This window comes from Phycodurus eques, chromosome 16 (assembly GCF_024500275.1).
Source record: "Phycodurus eques isolate BA_2022a chromosome 16, UOR_Pequ_1.1, whole genome shotgun sequence".
NCBI lineage: Eukaryota > Metazoa > Chordata > Actinopteri > Syngnathiformes > Syngnathidae > Phycodurus > Phycodurus eques.
In genome coordinates, this window is record NC_084540.1 from 11,425,184 (window position 1) to 11,447,953 (window position 22,770).

General features: G+C 42.3%; 2 protein-coding genes and 1 long non-coding RNA gene across 4 annotated transcripts; 1 reads left to right on the forward strand and 2 right to left on the reverse strand.

The window, feature by feature from the left end:
• The first annotated feature begins 59 nt into the window (after nt 1-59).
• On the forward strand, nt 60-8,709 carry cdr2l (cerebellar degeneration-related protein 2-like). The gene is made up of 5 exons (XM_061701572.1): nt 60-1,977; nt 3,926-4,038; nt 5,175-5,323; nt 5,587-5,751; nt 6,425-8,709. The coding sequence occupies exons 1-5, from the start codon at nt 1,899-1,901 to the stop codon at nt 7,305-7,307; spliced, it is 1,389 nt and encodes a 462-aa protein (XP_061557556.1). The 5' UTR covers nt 60-1,898; the 3' UTR covers nt 7,308-8,709.
• LOC133415475 (uncharacterized) lies at nt 8,397-9,233 on the reverse strand. Its single transcript, XR_009770131.1, has 2 exons — nt 8,965-9,233; nt 8,397-8,844 (listed from the first exon to the last, which is right to left on the reverse strand). It is a non-coding gene; the product is annotated as an uncharacterized LOC133415475 (long non-coding RNA).
• A 52-nt stretch (nt 9,234-9,285) lies between these two features.
• Nucleotides 9,286-22,043, reverse strand: arhgdia (Rho GDP dissociation inhibitor (GDI) alpha). 2 transcript variants are annotated; one of them, XM_061701574.1, is made up of 6 exons: nt 21,964-22,043; nt 13,915-14,110; nt 11,828-11,911; nt 9,811-9,887; nt 9,665-9,728; nt 9,286-9,584 (listed from the first exon to the last, which is right to left on the reverse strand). In XM_061701574.1, exons 2-6 carry the CDS (start codon nt 14,102-14,104, stop codon nt 9,382-9,384), a joined length of 618 nt encoding a protein of 205 aa, XP_061557558.1. In that variant the 5' UTR covers nt 14,105-14,110; nt 21,964-22,043; the 3' UTR covers nt 9,286-9,381. The 2 variants fall into 2 exon arrangements, with proteins under 2 accessions (XP_061557558.1, XP_061557559.1); XM_061701575.1 differs by having other exon boundaries at nt 21,972-22,041.
• Between the last annotated feature and the right edge of the window lie 727 nt (nt 22,044-22,770).

A 22,770-nucleotide genomic window follows, 5' to 3' on the forward strand; every position in this document is an offset into this window, starting at 1 on the left:
TTACTCCCGTGTATGTTTGTTGGAGGGGATCTGAGAGGAGGGCGCTACTGTCATCGAAAGGGTTACGTCACCTCCAGTTGTGCTGCCTTCAAATGCTCCTCGTAACCCCCCATTTGTTGTCAAAAAGCCAGTGGCTAAAATGTCCTGTTGGTTGGGATGTATTTGTAACTGCACAGGCATCGTGTTAAATGTAAATGATGATTTTGTGTTTAACGTAGCTTGTATTATGTAGCATTATAGGAGGACAAACTTGTATTTACCAAGTATTTATGGGATCAAACGTCAACGCAGCGGACAGTTAATTCAGTCAGCGAATATGGAAAGCCATTTGAGCATTTCGAGATCAGCTGAAAGGTCCATGTACTAGTACATTCTTTGTCCTCACGAGTCAAGACAATTCGGCGCACTAGAGGAACACCTTGGGTGCAGTAGTAGAATGTGTTTTACTAGTAACGTTTTTCCACTACTGTATGAGGCCTCGCTAGCAGATCTGCATGTAAGAGTAATTTGTTTCATGACCACGCTTGTAACTCAAAACACTTGTATCTCAAATAATTTCCTATTGAAATGAAAACTATCAATAATTTTTCATGATGTTTTTACTAAAAACAACAGTACTATTATGCTTTATGAAAACAATGGCACAAACAGTTTTTGCCACATTTTTGCTTTAATGAACATTGTGCCGCTCCTTGTGTGCAGGCCTTGGCCACCTGTGGGCAGAATAATAGAAATACAGATATGTTGTACATGGAGGCGGTCTGAGCTCCTAAATGAAGATTATAACAGCTTGACACAGATGCTATTTGTTAGGCCGTCAAAGGCGTTTCCAATTCTGTGTTCGTATTAAGTTTGAGTTGAGTTGACTTGACACCATACAGGGCTCGTATTGTATATTTTTACTTCCAAGTCAAAGGAAAAACAAACAAAAAAAAAAGCTGCAAAAAGCCTCGAATCTTGAAAAACTTGTGTTGTGTCACTCGTATCTCAAGGCACCACTATAGTCCAGGTTGTCACTAGTAACACAGTCATGTAAAAAAATTATTAGACCACCATTGTTTCTTCAATTTCTTGTACAATTGAATGTCTGATACCACTTAAGGTATATTACCTGAAAAATACAATGAACATGAGAAAAATGCAGTTGATTCCACAATACTTTGTCCTATTTGACATGCTTAATTATATTCCCAGTGATTTTGGTTACTATGAAGAAAACCATGGAAAGTGGCTCGATATCAGCTCTCAAATTGAACGGTTATGAGCTATATTTGTTGTCATCATTATATTTGTGCAAACAAATGTACCTCTGTACCAGGCATTAAAAATTAACAAGAAACCGAAGAAACAAGGGTGGTCTACTAGTTGCTCAGAAATATCACACAGTAGTCAAAAAAATAAAAAAATCGTTACTTTGCTACTAGAGCGAGGAATACTTTACAAGGGGAACAAAGAGTGTACTAGTACATACTGATAATGAATTATTGGTACGTATTTTGAAATGTAACGACGTTTTCCACACGTAGGCCTTCGTTTGTCGTATTCCCGAGTTCCCTTGAAGGCGTCAGCAGCCCAGTGCAGAGCGGACGTGCATGATGCTCATCAAAGGCGGATGGTAGCAACACAAGCACCTCGATTGTTCTCTTCTACTACTCGAACCTCGATGACCGCAGTCGGCCCGCTCGTGTCAACTTACTGACCAGTTTTCCTCCATCATAGCGGCGCTCTTTAATTTGTCTCAAAGGCTTTCACGCCCTCGGGGAGGGTTCACGTCACCACGTTTTGTGTGTGTGTGTGTGTGTGTGTGTGTAATTGTCACTTCCGGGGGGAGCCGCCGCCGCCGCCGCTGCTGCTGGGTTGAATTAGCCGTTTACCGGTGAGCAAGCTGGGCTGCCTCGATGCTCCGTGCGGGCAGGATGGAGGAGTTTGTCACGGAGGAAGAGGAGCCATGGTACGACCAGCGCGACTTGGAGCAAGGTGAGGCTTTATCTTGGTCGTCATGGAGTCACGCCGGGGGATTGGTAATCGATCACATTGGATGTCAGTGTGTGTGTGTGTGCAAAGCTGCCTTCTCTGCCTCTTTTGACAATTATTCCCATGTAGTCACTTCAATTCAAATAAAAATAGCCAACCCTGTCTGTGTTGTTTAATGTGCACAACCAGCAGGCTAGTTAGCACGTGTACTGTATTTTGAACCTGTGCGTTAACAACAACAAAAAGCTGTTAAAAACAGTTGAATTGCATGCAAAATGTGTGATCTTAATTAATGCACGAATGCCTTTCATTGGATCTGCTGAGTGCTGGCCTCAGCGCCACCCCGAGCTCCTGATTACCTGCTGACCCAGAGAGCCAAAGCAGCTTTGTGGCGCATCATTGTACGCCAGGAACACCCATCCCACTTCAGTGTTTTTCTGCACCAAAGTCTGAGATCATCAAGCCCCCCTTTTGCTTGCCAGTCCAGACCAGACTGAATTTGCTCCAGGAACGCTGCTCTTATGTAACATTTTCTTGTGACCTATGAGGTCATTTTGATCAGTCAATCATATCCGGATGCTGTGCAAGATCCATCCATTTTCTGAGCCGGTTCTCCTCACTCATGGTCGCGGGCATGCTGGAGCCTATCCCAGCTGTCATCGGGCAGGAGGCGGGGTACACCCTGATCTGGTTGCCAGCCAATCGCAGGGCACATACAAACAAACAACCATTCGCACTCACAGTCACACCTACGGGCAATTTAGAGTCTCCAATTCATGCATGTTTTTGGGATGTGGGAGGAAACCGGAGTGCCCGGAGAAAACCCACGCAGGCACGGGGAGAACATGCAAACTCCACACAGGCGGGGCCGGGTCCTCAGAACTGTGAGGCTAATGTTTGTTCGTAGGTGTGAATGAAAGTGTGAAAGCTTATTTGTCTACATATGAGGTTAGTGAAATATATAATACATGGCAGCTTAACTAATGGATGGGCCATCGCAGTACAACAGAAAACATAAGTGTGGATCATCATCACGGAGACAGAAACTTGAACGGAAATACAAGAAAATGTAGCAAGTGTCCAGAAAATGGAGTCTCAAACACACACCGCAGAGCTGTGCGCAATCTAGCGTTGAAAACAACCAGTACATCACAGCGTTAGCGAGTCCTCTCGCTCAGCTCGTGTTTTCAGAGCAGTGTGCAATGACATAACGGGGCGCGCGGGAAATGTGAGAAATAGAGCTGGCGACTGGAGGCTCCATATCTCACAAGCTCGTTAGCGCTTCAGCCGCTCGGGCCCTCAGCTGTTACTGTTAATGTGTTCGTCATATTTTCCAGCCTTATACGATTCGCGCTCATGTTCACTAATGTACCAGCAACTCTCACACTTTCTCGTCTGCAGCGTGTGAAGCTTCCTTCACCCTAATTCTTTTTATCGGAAGGCAGTGCAGTGCTGTGTGCAGTTTGTATGCTCAATTTGGGTACTCCCAAATTCCCAAAACATCCATGTTGGGTTATTTAAAGACTCGAAAGTCCTCAAGGGTTTGAACGTGTGTGTGAAGGGTTGTCTACGTGTGCCCTATGATTGGCTGACGACCTGTCCAGTGTGTATCCTTCCTCTCACCCAAAGTCAGCCGGGATAGGCTCCAGCTCATCTGTGACCCGGATCAGCATTAGTTCAAGTATCTTGATGACAATATAATAAAAACTGAGCCTGCTTCTATTATCCTTCTTGACTGCTAAAGTGCAGAGTGACCTCGCACCCGCGCCCAATGTCACGGCTCCAGCCCCCCCCCCCCACAACCCTGAATGGGATAAGCTACGTAAATGATAGAGGAAAGCCTCATTTGGGCTCTGCAGCTTTGTGTATTTTATCTGCCCGTAATTGCGTTCTCCTGCTTCCGTCATTTCCCCGCTGTTTGTCTTTGTTCCGCTTCCTCGCCTCCCATCAGACTTACACTTGGCAGCGGAGCTCGGCAAAACCCTGCTGGAACGTAACAAGGAGCTGGAGGATTCCCTTCAGCAGATGTACATCAACAATGAGGAGCAAGTGCATGAGATAGAGGTACACAAAAACTTGTCAGCCAGCCGTTGGCTAGCTAGCAAGCCCTGCCTGGGTAGCGAATATGCAGCTCACTCGCAGTGGTGGGCCGTGCATTGAGTACCCCCAGGCCTTCAGTGGCGACTCACTTGACTTAATTCACCTCATTATACCGCTACTATTGCATCACAATTATAGAAACCATCATTACTATACAAAAACACAAGATAACGGCACAGAACCGTGCCACGTACATCATCTGGAGCAGGTCGAAATCAATATTTATCTAATAACATGACAAAAACATGAAACAATCTCACCCAAAATGCTAATTATTCAATGTATTAATGTGTGAAGATCGCCACAGGATGTGTTTTGCTCGTCAAACTTGGCTGTAACAAGTTTTGCTCTGACCAACCAATCAGAGGATGGAAAAGCAGTGATGTTATTTGTGGGTGAGGGGAAGTTGAAATCTGATTGGTTAAAGAAACTTCAATTGCTGACTTGGTTTAAGTTACATTGTCCAGCACGACTGATTCTGAACGGCAACACAAAGGCTGAAATGCGGGGGGGAAAAATAAAAAATCCAACATACACATTGTGGAAGCCGTACAGCCAAGAGAAATGCTACGAAATTAAGAGTACACTGTTGGGAATAAATTAACACGATTTTAATGAACAAATATTAGAATTTAGGTTGTATATGCACGTCAGTGCTTCTGATAGTGTTTGAGCCAATAGAGAAGCATAACCCCACCAATGTATGTGAGGCGCAGATTGTTTTATTGTTTGAACACTTGCACTCAAAATGATTCCTCCCCCATGGTAAATTGCATTTATTAGCAGTACAGTGAAAGGACCGAGACCCAATAGTGAAACTCAGGGAATAATTGACTAAAAACATTTCTTGTATCGGTTTTGATTTTAATGTGTTCAATATTTTATTGTGCTAGGATTTTTCGAAAGTGACACTGACCCTGGAATTGATCCTTTCTGTTTCCATTATGTTCTATGGGAAAACCGCTAAGAAACAAAAAAGCATTTTATTGTACCTTAATGTTTGTACAGTACATATTCCTCTTGGTTTAGTGTTGGTTGTTTATATTGCCATCATCCAGCACGCCAGCTTCTCAACGTACATTTTCACGGCATTTTTGCAGTACCTCTCCAAGCAGCTGGAGATGTTACGAGAGATGAACGAGCAGCATGCAAAGGTTTACGAGCAGCTGGATGTGACTGCCAGAGAGTTGGAGATCACCAATGAGAAGCTGGTGCTGGAGAGCAAGGCCTCGCAGCAGAAAATAGACAGGTCAGCGTCACCGTTTGAAAGTCTCAATTCATTCATTTTCCCCCACACCACTACTTCCACCTGAACCTTCCTGAGAATTGTTATGTTCAGGGCTACAACTAAAGCTTGGAAATAGTTCAGAGGGAGCCTTTGTTCTCTCTAAATCTGCTATTCGAGCCGGTCACAATAACCCCTTGTAGAATTGCAAGCATGGTATGCTGAGAAGTAAAACCTCCAATGTTGATGACATAACAAGCGCTCTGTTTGTTCACGCGTACGTTCAGGTTGACTGGCACCATGGAGACCTTACAGGGTCAGGTAGACAGTCTGACAGCTCGGGTGGAGGAGCTGCGAACTTTGGAGGAGTTGCGGGTCATCCGAGAGAAGAAGGAGCGTCGCAAGACGGTCCACTCGTTTCCCTGCCTCAAAGAACTCTGCACTGCACCAAGGTTACACCAAACGTGTTCTGCTTATTTGATTAGAGTCGTTGTTAGGTTATGTCATATTACAAAGCTTTGTGGAAATTGGTTATTTAGTTTTTGCACTCAGTCAATCGGTCATTTGTAGTAATGGCAGTGTGACAAGATGTTCCAAAAATGACAGTGTGTTAAAATGCTGAGTCCGGTTGGAATGGCCACCTCATGCTGAGTACAACGCACCAAGAATTTTGAAAATTGCATGATGGGTTTCAGAGAAATTGAGTTGTGTTTAAAAAAAAAAAGTTGAGGAATGTTTTTGCGTGATGGAAAACCTGGTAAAACAAACAAGCAAACTTCAAATTAGAGTAAAACAGCATAACTTCATTATTCCTCAACATACAGAATGTCCTCGACCCTTTCACTTCGTCTGCTACGATTGGCTGACAAGTTTCAGTTGAAAATATCCACCAATAAGCTCGTATGGGCCGAAATTCTGAGAGGTTGTCCAAGTCGGCGTGTCAAAATTACCGTGATGTTTCTCATGGTGTCACTTGTCGTAAGAATCCGGCTGAAAAGTGTAAATAGAACATTATGTGGCCATTACCATAGCTCATGTACTTTAGTAATCAATTGTATTTTTTCTGAATGCATTTATTTGTTATGAAGGATCCTGCCGAAATGTGGAGGTATATTTCTTTTGAAGGTATGAGGACGGTTTCCTGTTGGCCAACCCTGGCAGCGTGGACCTCGCCGAGAGGCAGCCGGCCGAGAAGGAGAATGAGCGCCTGAGGGACATCGTGACGTCGCTGCGTTCGGCGCTGGTGGCAGAGCGCTCCAAGAGGGAGGGCGCCGAGCGGGAGTGTGCCGGCGTGCTGCATGAGTTCGACCGTCTAGAGCAGCGTCTGCTCGGAGCCGAGGGCTGCCAGCTGCGAGTTCGGGAGCTGGAGGCGGAGCTCCAAGAGATGCAGCTGCTGAGGAAGTCCAGGGCGTGTCTGATGGAGGAGGGCATCGAGACTTTGCTCGGTAACGGCCCCGAGACGGACACCCCGGATGAAGCCGCCGTCGTGGACGCGGGAGGAGAAGTTGGTGCCGGTGAGCAGGGAGGCCCTGTGAGGAAAAGCTGCAGCGACACGGCCCTGAACGTCATCACGGTCCGTGACCCCCCGGGTAGACGCCAGGCGGGGCGCAAACGAGGCATGTCCATCCTAAGTGAGGTGGACGAGCAGTACCACGCCCTGCTGGAGAAGTACGAGGAGCTCCTGGGAAAGTGCCGGCGCGACGAAGAGAGCCTGTGCCACGCCGAGGTCCAGACGTCACGCCCCGTGTCCAGGGACCCCTCCTTGAAGGAATACAGCATGGCCTCTTTGGGGGCGGCGGCCGCGGTGGTCGGCTCCCCTCCCACTCCCCCCCAGACCCCGTCCACGCCAGAGGCCCTGGAGGGCATCAGCAGGCACGTGGAGCAAGTGGACAAACGTCTGAGCCAGAACACGCCCGAGTACAAAGCGCTCTTCAAGGAGATCTTCTCCCGCTTGCAGAAGACCAAGAGCGACGTGAGCGCCACCAAGGGCAGAAAAAGTGGCAAATGAGCCGTTTTGTGCAGTTAAACATCCATTTTCTAGTGTGCCTAACCTGACAAGGGTCACACGTGAGCTGGGGCCTGTCCCAGCTGACTTTGGGCGAGAGGCAGGTAGACAATTTCGAGTCCTTGATGAACCCAACATGCATGTTTTTGGAATGTGTGAGTAAACTGGAGAAAACCTATACGCAAGCACTGCCTCTTGCCTGCTGACAGTTGGGATAGACTCCAGTTCACCCACGACCCCGATGAGGATGATCACTATAAGAAATGAATGGATGGATGATTATTTATAAGATGCTTGATTTTTCCGCAATTCTACTAAGTGATCGCCTCAAGAAAGTTCGTTACAGGATATTCCAAATGCTTCTCATTTAACTCGTTGTGCGACGTCAAGCAAATGAAACAAAGCAGGTTCTAGGGATGTGCTTAATATGATTGACTGATATGTGCAAAAATTTGTTTTTTCTGGTTGAGCTTTATTAACGCACTCATGACTTAATGCCTCAAGCTGTGTGGTAACGAAATAAGTTTCCCAGGCGTTGAGACAAGTTACTTATTTTGTTAGAAAAAAAATCCCATGGAATACCAACAAACTCCATCAAGTATATAGACAGAAGTAACGATCTCATCTCACTTTACTCACAAATGTGTAACTGAACATGAATGGCAGCAGGTGATTACACAGGTTAGTTGTACCTTCTGCCATCTTTTGAAAGAACATTTAATTGTTCTGCCTAACCCTAAACTTAACTAGCATTGATAAATGAACAAAGATACATTTGTAGTAAATAAGTCCTAAGACGAATGATGTGAAATTGGATATTTTCCTGTGGCACGGGCTGCGAATCACTGCTTCTCATTGAACATTCTGAATTCTCTTGAATAGGTGGATTTAAATCTGCCTTCTCCCTCAACTGTTTAATGAGGCTAACTTTTCCCACAATAACTGCCAAACTGTACTGCCTTTTTCTCCCTAGCATGCATTGCAAGACAAATGTTTTTTGTTCACTTCACAACATAGATGATCAATTTACTGCTAATTAAAAGAAAGAAAGCATTTAACAAGTTTTTGTTTCCTTTGATGAAAGAGGACACATTCAAATTCCAACATTTTAATGTCATCACAGGAGATCATTATACTGGGCAGCGTGTAGCAAACACTGATTCAAACATCACCCAAACACCACAGAGATCTGAATGAAGCTGCAGGCTCTGTCTCTGTAAGAAAAACAACAATATGGGACTGCTCAGCACCACGTATGCTTGCTTGGTGGTAGTAGACCTCAGTGGTTAAGACACCACTTGGGAGTGTGTATGCATTGAGGAACTGCAGGCACAGTCAGGGACGGGAGTAATAAACTGTAGGAGCGCAAAGTGAGGACAGGGAGCATGTTTGCCTCCTCTAGACATGGTTTGGATGAAAAAACAAATATTCAGTTACAAAAGGTGTACAGACACTTGGTTAGGTCAAACCTGAAATGCCAATCCATTTCATTTACCAGTCCTGAGGGTTTATGTTAAAAGGCCACATGGCAGCTAATGGGCTGCAAGGAAAAAAAAAAAAAAAGAAAGCATCAAGAGAAGGACAAGACATATCCTCTCTGCACACTAATGATCAGAAATTATGTGACCTGAATTCAAAATAATTTACCAAGACAACAAACCTGCTCAAAGGCTTTAGAAGGTCTGTGTCCAAGAACTGTGTCCACCAATGATGTAATGTGACCCATGCAGTGGCCTCACACACTCAATACACAGATACAGCAATGCTCTGTAGTTGCCCAAGGCAGACATGGTGATGGGGGAAAAAAAAAAAAAAAAAAAAAACTAAAAGAGGGCTAAAGATGAGAAATAAAAGAAGCATACAAATAAATGGGAATATTGATGACTAAACAAATCACAGTATACCGTGCATGTATCCATCTCGATTTCAAGGATTGAATACTTAAAAGAAAACCGAATTAAAGTGGAAGTGCGAGGTACTCCAATGGACGAAGAAGACATCAGAAAAACCAAAATGGAATGACAACAATAGAGGAAAGAAAGCGGAGGAAGATGATTGCGCAGGTGATGAAAGGGAGTCAGTCTGTCCAGTCCTTCTTGATGGTGAGGCTCCACTCCCAGGACAGATGGTCGTGTTTGTCGTCGTCGGTGAACTTGGACTTTATATTGTACGTGCCGCGGGCCATCATGCCTTTGGGCGCCTCCTCGACGGTGGTGAGGAACTCGTACTCCTCGTTTGGTTTGGGACCGTAGCTGCCCACCATGTAGTTTGACTTATCAACTGACCACAGAGAGCGGTCAAAAGATTAGATTAGATTCAAACTCAATACATGTAGACTGCATTACCTTAGGTGGGCTTACCCTTAATTCCTTTCCTGAATGACTGCTGAATGTACTTCAAACCTGAAACAATCTCCTTGTTAACCTGCAAAAGACATTACAAGTCAGTGCACAGAACATATACTGTAAAGGACGGACGGACATATTCCAGCGCCGTGCTCTCTCACCTTGAAGTTGATCTTTATTTTGTACTCCACGCCCTCTTTCAACACAAACGGATTGTTGTTGAAGTTTGCCAGATTTCCTGGCAGAGAAAGAATCCAGGAAAAGGTTTTATCCAACAAAGACATTAAACCACGGCTCCTCATTTTAAAGTTAAACACATTCAGCATGATAAAAACATCCATTACAATTCATAATTCATAAACACAGTGAAGCCCCCATATATTTGCAGTTTGGCAGTCGCCGAATTTTAGGGAACCTCTGGGGGGTGCTGATGGAACTTTTTCATCCTTAAGACACTAGTGGGGACACCAGTGGGGTGGGCTGAAGCACCCCTAAAATTGGCCTAGCGACGCCACTGGTACGATGGTTTTTATTTAAAAAAATAAAAAACTGTTCTATATTACCGTCATCGGTAATATAGATTCTAAACTGTTCCAGATTTGGTACATAGTATAGTTGTATGCTGTTACATTCAGGTGTTTTTTAGGTAACTCCATACAGGCTTTCATGTGTCTTGCACTGAGGAGAGGCTTCCGTCGGGCCACTCTGCCATAAACCCCCGACTGGTGGAGGGCTGCAGTGATGGTTAACCTTCTAGAACCTCCTCCCATCTCCCGACTGCATCTCTGGAGCTCACCCACAGGGATCTTTGGGTTCTTCTTTACCCGTCTCACCAAGGCTCTTCTCCCCCAATTGCTCAGTTTGGCCGGACGGCCAATTCTGGGAAGGGTTCTGATCATCCCAAACATCTTCCATTTCAGGATGATGGAGGCCACTGTGCTCTTAGGAACCTTAAGTGCAGCAGAATTGTTTTTGTAACCATGGCCAGATCTGTGCCTTGCCACAATTCTGTCTCTGAGCTCTTCAGGCAGTTCCTTTGACCTACTGATTCTCATTTGCGCTGACATGCACTATGACCTGTAAGGTCTTATACAGATAGGTGTGTGGCTTTCCTAGTCAAGTCCAATCAGTATAATCAAACACAGCTGGACGCCAATGAAGGTTTAGAACCATTTTAAGGATGATCAGAAGAAATGGAAAGCACCCGAGTTAAATATGAGTGTCACAGCAAAGGGTCTGAATACTTATGGCTGCGTGATATTTCAGTTTTTCTTTTTTAATAAATCAGCAAAAATTGAAACAATTAAGTTTTTTTCTGTCAATATGGGTTGCTGTGTGTACATTGAGGAAAAACAAATGATTTTAACATGGCTGCAATATAAAAAAAAAAAGTGAAGACTTGAAGGGGGTCTGAAAACTTTCCGTACCCACTGTATATATATTTTCTAAGGGTCATCTTTTAAGAAGGGTTCATGCATATACCAATAACTTGCCCTTCAAATCAATCAGCAAAGGGCTGACTATCGGCTATCTCTAAAATATTATTTTGAGCGATTATCCTGTGGCGTGTGAAGAAGGGTGAGTGCTACGCTGGTGAGCCATTACGTGCCCGTTTGCACCTGCCTATCAGATGAGGAATTTGAAGACGCAAAATCAGCCATCACAATTTATGTCAGGTTTGGTAAATCACATTGTATGTTCCAAGTTAATCTTTTCACATATGCTCCCCCCAGAACACCCTAAATAAACTGCACAGGAATATTGCCCCTTTTTGCAAAAGCAAACCTTTAGTAAATCAGGCCATAACTGTTTCATATTTAGCTTAGCACAGTGGTTGTTTCAGGTGTTCAATAAAATGTAAGCACAGTGCATGTACTTTATATACACTGTTGAAAACAAATGACAAATCCAACAGTTTACTGAATTGTATTAATTCACCTATATGGAGAGGATTGAAATTCATAAAGATGTACAATTTGGTGCTGGTCCAAACTAGGACTGATGAGCCTCAGTCCACATTTGTGTACAAAGATGGGTTAGCTGGTCTGGTTAATGAGATAAAATGCATCTAAAGAAACAAAAATCTGTTGGTCGTCTTTTGCTATGGACAAAATGATAAGATTACATAATTTGCTTCCCAAAACACACTGGTCCACATGACACATTGGATCTACTCACCCGTCAGATCAAGAACCAAAGGGGTTGGCGCAGCATCACACATCAAAGTCATTCGCGTCACTTGGATGTTTGGTACATTGGGATCTAAGACAGATGACACAAATCACATTTTTCTTCGGTCAAATGCATTGCAGATATAAATTCGTCCAATTCGCAGCAGAACAAGAAAGCATGCTTATAAACCGCCTACATTCGATTGTTTAATATTTCTGGCCTAGAAGTGTTTTACACCAAAATATTTACTGTAATTATGACTTTAGTACTGCGTTAGTGTTCGACTAAGACATATTCCGAAATTCACACTCTCAAATTCACGGCTGAAATAAGTATATAACACATGACCATTTTTCTCAAATATGTTTCCAAAGGTGCTATTGATATGAAAATTTCACTAGATATTGGGAACAATCCAAGTAATCCATACAGCCAAAGAAAGTAGAACAAATAACCTCAGAAATTGTGTGAAATGACACAGGGAAAAAGTATTGAACACACCAACCTGTTTATTTAATACTTTGTACAAAAACCTTTGTTTGCTATGACAGCTTCAAGATGCTTCCTGTATGGAGAAACTAGTCGCATGCATTGCTCTGGTGTGATTTTGGCCCATTCCTCCACACAAGCGGTCTTAGAATCTTGAAGGTTCCGTGAGCTTCTTTTATGGACTTTGAGTTTCAGTTCTTGACAGATTTCCAATTGGATTCAAGTCAGGTGATTGGCTGGGCCATTCTAGCAGCTTTTTCTTCTTCTTTGAAACCAATTGAGAGTTTCCTTGGCTGTATGTTTTGGATCATTATCCTGCTGAAATGTCCACCCTTGTTTCATTATCATCATCTTCGTACTGTAGATGGCAGCAGATTCTTGTCAAGAATGTCTTGGTAGATTTGGCCATTCAATCTTCCTGCAATAATGTGTAGGTTACCAGTACCATTCATTGATAAGCAGCCCCACACCATGTTCTCACCTCCAAACTTCACTGTTGGTATGGTGTTTTTTAGGGTGATGTGCAGTGCCATTCCTCCTCCAAACGTGGTGTGCATTATGGCATCCAAACAGTTCAATTTTGCGCTCATCCGACTAGACTATATTCTCCCAGTACTTAACTGGCTTGTCCAAATGTTGTTCAGCAAAGTTTAAATGAGCTTTGACATGCTTTCCCCCCCCACGAATGGGGTCCTGTGTGGTGGGCGTGCATACAGGCCATTGCAGCGGAGCACATTACTCACTGTTTTTCTTGTGACAACAGTACCTGCTAATTCGAGGTCTTTTTGAAGCTCTCCACAGGTGGTCCTTCACTCTTAGACAACTCTTCTGATTATTATCTGCGCTCATCTGTCAGAAATTTTGCGAGGAGCACCTGATCGAGGCAAATTTATGGTGGTACGATTGGCTTTCCACTTACGTCTTATGGCCCTAACTGTGCTAACTGGAACATTCAGAAGCTTAGATATGACCCTGGAACCAATGCTACTGTTATGTTTTGCAACAATTAATTTGCAATAGTCTTGACACAGCTCTCTTCTCTTACCCATCATGATATGTGTCTTGACTCACACCTTGGCAACGTGACCTTTTTGTAGGCCATCAATTAGGACTGAACCAACTGATATTAATTTTAACTGACAAGGTGCTGGATTGCCATTTCATTATTGATAGATTTTAGGTGTTGTCTTGGCACCTCCATTTCTTCATGTGTTCAATACTTTTTCCCCTCTGTCATTTCACAATTTGACAACTTAATTTCTGAGCTTATTTGTTCTACTTTGTATGTATAGATTACTTGGGTTGTTCCCAACATCTTGAGATTTTCAGGTCAATAGCACCTTTGGAAGTATCTTTAGTGAGAAAATGGTGACGCGTTAAATACTTATTTCAGCCGCTGTAGTAACGATTCATAGCTACTGGAAATTGGATCAGCACAATAGCAATGTTAGGACAAATTCAAACTTTACATATGACAAATGAGCAGGGGAAACCTTTCATTCCAATCGTTTTCACAAACAAAAGTTGAAATTGACAAGTTTCTGACAGGTAAATCGTGTGTGTGTGTCTGTGTGTGCGTGCGTGCGTGCGCGGAGATCTCTAACCTGCACTCACAGAGGTGCTGCCCAGTAATGCCTCCTTGTACTTGCGCAGGCTCTCGTCCTCTTTGTCGAGCTCCTGGATCTCCTGTAAGCTCTTCGGTGCCGGAGGTTTGTAGTTGACCATGGTGTCAGGCTCCTCATTGGCCGCAGCGAGCGCGGCCAGCTGTTTGGGTGTGGGTTCCGACTCAGCCATGGCGTGCTGATCGCAGCAAGCAAGTGGCGGGAGAAGGCAGGAGGTTAGGCGGGATGACAAAAAAAGAATGAAGTGATAAACACTGACCACAAGAGGAAGTATAATACTTGCATTTTTGCCGTTTAAGATTTGTAAGATGGTGCGTTACAAAGCCTGGTTATTAGTTAGCTGTAGCAGTGGTTCTCAAAATGGGGTCGCTGAACCGGTCTGCGAGCTTTAGCTTGCGGTCCATGAAAAAAAATGTTTTAGCAAGTTATGTTCTAGCATTTAAAAAAGAGGCACAGAGAGAGATGTGGAAACATTTTGCTGACACAGCCAACAGCTGGGGTAAGCTGAAAGAAACTACAAACCAAGTCTGCAAAGCCGGATAATGTGCAGTCTAGCAATGCCATCACCAAAGAGGTGACAGAGTGATAGGTTAGCAAATGTGACACATTTGAACTGCATACCTTCAAATCGAAGTCTAACGAGTGTGAATTAGTTTGTGACAAACAAACCTATAACCCACTGGTTGCATTTGATGAGGCAATTGATCAAAAGTGTTGTATGAAACTGAGCGGAGTTGAGCACTCAGTCAAATATGCAGCTGCATCGACTGTATTTATTATTTTATAAATTTAATTAGACAAATGCTTTAAAATAACTATGTAAACGTATTGTTTACTATGGAAAAAAATGGACTCGGGTGCAAAAAATAAAAAAAAATACTTTTTTTTAATAATAAATTATCACTTTGGGGCAGTTAACCGCTGATATAATTGTGACATCACAATCTGACATCCTTGCATGAATGAACACTTAATTTAGAACAAATGATATATTAAAGAAATATTCCCATTTTTAGTTTAAACAGTAAAAAGTGTCTTTTCTACAACAAAAGGTGTAATATGATGAGAATAAAGAAATATTACTTTCTTCCCTTTTACATTACTTTAGCTTGGAAAAATACAACTATTATCATGAGATTCCAACGTTGTATCCTTATAAACACAGCTTTGTTTCTTAAAAAAATAAATAAATACTTCATTCGGTAACATCACTTCAACTTTTTTCCTCCCAAAAACTATGAATTTAGTTTAATTTAATTTTAATTTATCGTAACATTACAACTTGTTAAGAAATGCACAACTTTGTAATTCCTTTGACATGGAGCAGCACTTTTATGTTTAATTGGCATTAGGCTTATGAGGGGATCCTTGGGAAAAAGATTCTCCCCTGTAAGGGCTCCCTGGAATCAAAATGCTTGAGAATCCCTGATCTGGAAGATGATCTAAAGCTAAATAGCTATTGAACCACTGCTGACACTGGTTGCACACAAATCACTGCAACACTGATGTTCCTTAATACGATCTGCAGTTTGAAAGGGAGAAGGGAGTGCAGCCGTCAAGTGCGACAGTGTCTACAGCCGAGATCCTCGTGAATGTGAGCTGCTACTTTCTTCTCTTACTCACTCACTCCCTCACGCACGCACGCACACGCACACACACTTGGGAGTCATCATTGCACAGCTGCACGGTCACACCAGTCACTGCTCATTAGAAGCAAGCACACAGAGACTGTGAGCAGAGCTCACCCTAGCAGAACAAAGGGGTGCTTGGATGAAGATGCCACAAATGGGGATGGGCGATACAACAACTTGTCTTGATTAATGACTCAATTACCTATTTTTAATTAAGCCAGCCAGACAGGAAGGTAAGCCTAAGGATTTACAGTACACGTACAGTATTTACTCGAGCTCGCTTACTCTGTTCCAATCAGTTCATAGGTTGGAAAGCTTTGTCTGTTTCGGTTCCTTTTCTCACAGTAAAAATAAAAAAAGGAAAAGTGAACCTGCATTACTATGAAAACACTGCCCATAAAAATCGGTGTGGACATAAAAGAGGCATCCAGTGATGACATGAGGTGTACATATGATGTGCAGAGAAACCATTAGAGCTCGTCAACACCTGCTGCAACCAGGAGGCTGCTGGTTGCCTGCTTCTCATGAGACTAATCGGTCTGGTTCTGTAACCAGAGCAGCAGTTTATCCATTCGAATGTTGCTATTCCTCAGCAACAGAGGGAAAGTGACATCCATAAATGGGTTATAGCTAAAACAGCAGCATCCATTGTCTCATTGGCACTTTTTAGACGCCATTTTTTTCAGCACAGGACTAAAACAGTCTGCCCTCGAATACCTCATCATTTGCAATGGTTGTATGAGGAAAGAACTCACTCACTCATATCTCACAGAATTCAGGCATGAGGCCAGGCTCCGACAGAGGCTTAAAGTGCCAAGATGTGTTCTTAATGGTCAACAGAAGACCACGACCCCCAAACAGCTTTTCATTATGGTTGTTAGCTTTGTTGTATTAGTTGCAAATCACTAAACTTCATTAAAATGTCGTTGAAGGTTGTTGAAAAATCTCAAATCACAAAAATGCAAAGTCAAACAAAAACCACTGCACAATCTCAGCCAAAATAACACCCGAGGCTTTTTACATTGAGGTGACAGCCATAAATCACAGCCCAGCGAACAGAAGGACTGCAAGACTGTTGCTCAATGTCGCCCATGCAGTCGTGTATTAGCCAAGTAGGACGTGCATTTCCTCACAGGGCCTCTGTGCTTCCATAAAAAAACAGTAATTGCTTCTCTGCCAATAGCCTGCAATGGCTGTTTGACTGTGTTTGTTGTTGAAGTAGAGTGAGACAAAGAAACAGGAACATAAGGACGGAAAACACAGTGCCACCGTATTATTCTGCAAGGAGCAACCATCAGGTGGTTTGTCTCACTTCCTCTTGCGTGTGCCTACGATAATTACAGTTATGTGCTACATACCAGACTATAGCTACATCAAACAGGTTATTATGGCCATTTTAAATTACTTGAATGACATTGAATCTAGAATTAAATATCTAATCGAAACTGAAAAATTTGATGCAATTTTTGGCCCGGGTTAATTGAGATTTCAAGTTGTATATGTGTAACAACAAATATGATCCAAATCAAACCGTACAGATGGATGGTCAACTATGAAGCTAACGTATATCCTTAAGTAAACTTTATGAAAGATGACTACCTCAAATCTTTTCAGCCTCCCTCCTTCCTGGAGCCACTTTGGAGACTATTTGTCATATGACTCCAATTTCAAACAGCTTCTCGTGAAATTGTTTAAGCAGGGCCCAGAATAATATTTAAACAGATTTCATGGAGCCCTTTTGCCCCTTTCAGCAAAATAGACAAAAGATTGCTTGTGGCTGGCTTGCTTTTAAGTGCCAAGTCGACTTCTTATCTCGGCACTAAGAAGAAAAGATTAAAAACAGAGATAATTACCGATTGTAAGTCATGCATGTTGTTAAACAAATAAAACCGCACATAACACATTTTCCCTTTCAAGAAAACTTTTTTTAAATCTAATCAAAACAACAGTGTGTGTGTATGTTACATAAAATTAACCTTGTGGCCTAAATATGAAGCAGCAAATTAAAGCCAGTGCAGGAGTAAAATAGATTAGCTGTAACAATATCATCACGGCAGTCATTAAGATACACATTCTCCCAAATTGACTCTGCACAGACAACACAAGTACGTCTAACAGGCTGCAGGCAGTGCTCATTGTTCAGCCCGCTGAGACTATTCCGAGGCCATGAGATCATCCCAGCAAACACTGGATCATGTTGTTGACCCTCACCAAACAACCACCTGGCAGCAGTGAGCACCCTCCAGAGAGATGATAGCCTGCTGTCTTGAGTGGCAAAACAGGTTGAATTTGCAACGCCACTGTAGCGATTGAGATTACAGTAAATGGGATTATGGCCAACAAAGCATTGAACGACATGATTGGGAAGTACCTGGCTATAGAGGATTCTCTTGACGGGAATCAGTGTCAGAGATAACTAATTTCTCGTGTGTGTATGTTGACGATTACACTATACAAATTTTGTTAGAAAATAAAATGATTAAATTTAAAAACTCTAAAGAGCAAAAATAAATGCAAGGTATTTGGCAAGACATAAATTCATTATTCTTTGAGAATTGAGTTCCAGCCACTGTGTACTCCAATTGCAATGAGTCCTTTTGACATTTACATACGTGTAAGACAATATCAAACAAGTGAAAACTACATTAGGTTTCAGATCACTGTACTCAAAGCTATATTAATTTTAGTGGCGGAAATTAGGTCATTTCCCCCCTGCAAATTATTTCTAAAAGACTGCATGCTTGGTTTTAAGAGATAGCAAAAAAGACCAATCCCCCAGATGTAGGAAGTGGCAAAGGGAAGCAAAACACACAGCCTTCTGACCAATGAGTGATGCTCATTGTCCACACGACACGCAGTGTCAGTGTGTGAAACTCATTCATGGAGGTAAGAGTTATCTTGACGAACTGGTCCTCTTCAGCAATGCTGAAGTTTGTTTTATTTAATTGAGTTATTATAGTAATTTCACAACAAAGGGTAAACCATTTTGAAATGATTTGTTTGAACAGGGGTGTATTGACTTTTTATATCCAGTGTACTATAGAATCTTTGACAGCTCTACTGGCTTCTACTGATGTGCTTTTAACTGACCAAGAGATGTTTGATTTGAGAGTTAAGACAACTTCAGAACATCTCTAATAACAAATGGATACTAGGGGTTCACACAGATGTTTGTATTTATAGGCATCCCTTGACCATTTTTTGGATGCAACGTATCTGCTTGGCCCGAAGTGATAGTTATAGGGTTTCTGAGGTGACATTTAGTTGCCTGCAGCATCACTTGTGGAGCTGCCCTTTCAGACATCTGTAGCTGTTTTGATCCTTTACTAACAAATGGTTCCACTGCTTTTTTTCTTCCTTCTTTTTAATCTATAGTAGCGCTACAGCTAATATCATTGCATTAATTCTGTATTTTGTCAGAGACCTAATAGTGGTGCTTTTTCGCTAAATTACAATGTAGAGCATAGCTAACGTAGGATCAAAAGGGCATAAAGTCCAAAGCCTGTGTAAGTACTGTTACAACTGATGATTTGGGGCTGTAAAATACAAGCATGCAAACACCATTGCAACATCATGTCACAACGTGATTGAAATTTTTCCTTCTTTCAAGTTACACACACATCCTTTAACTAGCGAGCACTTGATGATTCATATCTTCTTGACTGCTAAACCACATCAGTCAAAGCACAATCTCTGTTCTTTAACTTGCCACCTGTACACGAGCCAACCTGAATTATTGTAATGGATTCTTTACGGATCATGCGGACGAAGAAGGAGGCAACATCAAGTTGTTATAGCAGGACAAAAATAGGTTGAGATAACCACTGGCACACAAGCAATGAGGAAGTGCTGCAATAAGAGCTCCTTTTGAACTGATGCAATGCAGCGGAAGTCCAGTGTGAGACGGGGGGGGGGGGGGGGGCTATAACAGGGGTGGTAGTCCAATCAAAAGGGGAAAGGTTTAATGTAGCTGTACGAGTTTGTTTTAACTGATAACAAAATGTAACAGCTCAGCGATCAAATTGTTAATAAAAATTGTTAATTGCATATTTTAGCCATTGTGAAAATGATCAGACACAGGAGTCTCAATCCCGTTGTCAACGCAAACGAACAGACGTGTGACTCGCAGACAAAAAGAAACAAAAGATGGAAGGACCAGAACAAACAGAAGCTTTATAAATAACCACAGAGAAATCCCTGCAGGCAGTGGCAGGAAGTTGAGACAGAATGGGATAGCAAGGTGCCCAGCTGAAAGGTCACCAACTAATTCCCCAACCAAGTGACCAACCACCCACACCAAAAGCCCCGACAGCGTCCCGACTCACTAGGGGGCCCTGCCCAGGCTCTGGCTCACTCTTGAGTTTTTCATCGTCACGTTCCACACTACAATGTCTTTGAGTGTGTGTGGCTTTAAAAAGGTGGGGCCGGGTGAGCGACGTGGGAGTCAGCGAATGACAGTGTAGTGGTGGCTGTTGTAAGGTTAAGAGCTGGCTCTTTACTGGCTAACCGTTAGCCAGTCTGCGTGTTGAGTGCCTGAGCATTGGTTGCGGCCGTAGCAGCTCACGTATGAATGTGTATATTATTTTCTTACGGTTTGTTTAATATAGTGTTTGAAAGTGTACTGGGGGCTGTGTCTATCCTTGACCGCTCACTGAGGAACTACATGATTAGATTACCCAGTGTTGGCGATCGTTAACGTGCTGTTGTGGTACATTAGTTAGTTCTGCTTTGTAGTAGACACACTGCACTTTGTTGTCATCTTTTTAAGTCTGAAATGATCCCAAACTTCTTTCCTCATCATTCCAATTTATTTCTACACAGTGTGGGGAAAAATGAGCACACCCAAACTTTGAGGCAGATTTTGCTTCATTTTCTTTTTGTGTAGTTCAATTACTCGGTACATTGTTTTAACCCTAGTTGATCATTAAATAAGGAAAATTGTGGCGCAAGGCCACGGTAATCCTTATTTAAAGAAATAAGTGGAAGAGAAACCCCAGGCCAACTAAACAGAATGTAACATTTAATATTCTATATTATTTATTTACTGTATTATTGTTTACATGTGTTTTTTCACTGCCTGGTGTTGGCGATTGTAGAGTTACTTACAAGCAATTTGGGTATTTGCACATGCAGGTTGTTTCATTGTTCAGTCAATGTATTGTAAACATAGCCATATTGGATGTGTGTCATTTGAAATGGGGGGGAAGAAAAAAAAAAAAAAAAAAGGGCTACTTAAATCCGAAATTGGCACTTGGACCTGCTGTGTAAAGCCAGCATATACAGGTTGACTGACATTCGTGATGAGTCAGAGACAACAGTGTAGGTTACAAAAGTTTACTGAATAATTTCAATATTGAATTAAATTGAATCTCATTTGAAAAAGGCATGGTCGCCAGATAAACAACAGACGTTTCCAAGGTCATGCAATTTGGAATTTGAGCAATACCTTGTCTTAAAAGTCACACAAAAGCATGTAGGTCAACATTTCATCATGTGGAGACTTCAGCATATTGCTAACATTAGGGCGCTAACATTACCGCTTTCCACTGCTGTCATAAAACACGAAGTTAATATTTTCGAACCATTTTTTTGGACAGAAGACTTGAGAGGTTCAGACATGAATAAGGCACAAGAATAATGCATGAGGGTGTGTTTAAAATAAAATATATTGTGTGACATAATGGCAACGCTAATCGTTGAAGCGGGGTAGAAATAGAAGGGAGGATTTGGAATAATCACCTATCAACCACAATCACTTGGAGCACGTTTAATCCAAGTAGGTGTGATGTTTACACACTTGACTCCAAGAGCAGATCTTAAATAAATAAAATTCTAATGTTGACGTTTGGTCTGAGCCACGCATGGAAATTCATACATTTAAACGAGGGGAGGAAAAAAAAAAAAAAAAAAGTTGAGATCCAGGAAGTTGAATGGAATCTTCCAGTAACGCCACATCAGACTACATAAAAAGTCGTCCGCTTTTTAAGCTTTAGTGGACCAACTATTCTTAACCACTTGTTACCTGTATATTGATATGAACAATCGACAGCAAATGACCGATATCGTACCATCTCAGGTCACATTTTAAATGCGGAAATCAAATGCGAAAAGCTTGATACAAGCCACGCCAAAGAAGCACGGATTCGAGAAGACTTGTCAAACAGTGGCGCAGAGAATGAGCACGAAAAACACAGTTGAAGTCTACAATGAGAAAACAAATGTTCATTTAAAACGTCCCTGTGGGAGGAAGTTGATCTTTGCTCAACTAAATAGTCTTGTTAATTCGGGTCTTCTGGTTGAGCTGAAACATACTTCCTCTTTCAGGGGCCACCAAAAACTGCTCGCTAGTCGTACAAAACGACTTAATAAAGAGTTTGTCGAATGTTTCATAGAATCTTACCGTTTTACCTCGAAAAGAATGAACAGGCTCGTGCGCAGGCTGGCGAAATGGTCTCAAGTGAAGAGAACAAGTGACACGGGGGGGGGGGGGGGGGACAGGATTCCCGCGAACAGGACAAACGACATCCGGTAAACTACCATCAAAATAAAAGCGTAAAATATATGCTACTCGCGGTTAAAAAAAAGAAAAGTTGCAATGCAAATGCGGTTCACGGTGTATTTTTTATTTGTGTCCATATTCGGAGGGAAAACAATGAATTTAAATCCATAATGTTTGCCACAAGTGTCAAAAGGATTCAAACTTTGAAATGTAATAGAAGTAAAGATTCTTACGTAAAAGTACTCATTTAACTCAAGGTAGAAAAATAAACTGAAATGTACTTGTGTCAACTACGCACAACCCACATTGTTAACTTGGCACAACAACAACAAACAAATTCACACGAAATAGTTTTCCCTTCTGTCATACTGAGAATTAAAAATAAATAAACTTTTTATTTGCTTAATGAGGTAAGTGAGGCCGCACTGGTTAGCAGATCCGCCTCACAGTTCAGAGTGTGTGGGTTCAAATCCGGCCTCCGGCCTTCCTGTGTGGTGAAGGGTGTGCCCTGCCTCTCGACCACAGTCAGCACACCCGCGAACCTAGTGAGGATAAGTGGGACCGAGAATGGATGGATAATTAGCTAATGATAACAACTGAAAAACTACACTTTACTTGTGTGTGTTTTTTTTCTTCTTCTCCAGATTAGGCAAAGAAATATTGAATACCAGAAGCCAGTGTTTTTTTTTTTTTAGGCCTTTGTCACAA

What these genes read in the sequence shown, in the direction of transcription:
- cdr2l (XM_061701572.1), top strand. Translation starts at nt 1,899, where the DNA reads ATGCTCCGTGCGGGCAGGATGGAGGAGTTTGTCACGGAGGAAGAGGAG. An exon ending in CCAGCGCGACTTGGAGCAAG is followed by an intron (nt 1,978 to 3,925) that starts GTGAGGCTTTAT and finishes GCCTCCCATCAG; the next exon opens with ACTTACACTTGGCAGCGGAG. An exon ending in AGCAAGTGCATGAGATAGAG is followed by an intron (nt 4,039 to 5,174) that starts GTACACAAAAAC and finishes GCATTTTTGCAG; the next exon opens with TACCTCTCCAAGCAGCTGGA.
- arhgdia (XM_061701574.1), bottom strand. Translation starts at nt 14,104, where the DNA reads ATGGCTGAGTCGGAACCCACACCCAAACAGCTGGCCGCGCTCGCTGCG. An exon ending in TTTGGTTCTTGATCTGACGG is followed by an intron (nt 9,888 to 11,827) that starts GTGAGTAGATCC and finishes TTTCTCTGCCAG; the next exon opens with GAAATCTGGCAAACTTCAAC. An exon ending in ATTCAGGAAAGGAATTAAGG is followed by an intron (nt 9,585 to 9,664) that starts GTAAGCCCACCT and finishes CTCTGTGGTCAG; the next exon opens with TTGATAAGTCAAACTACATG.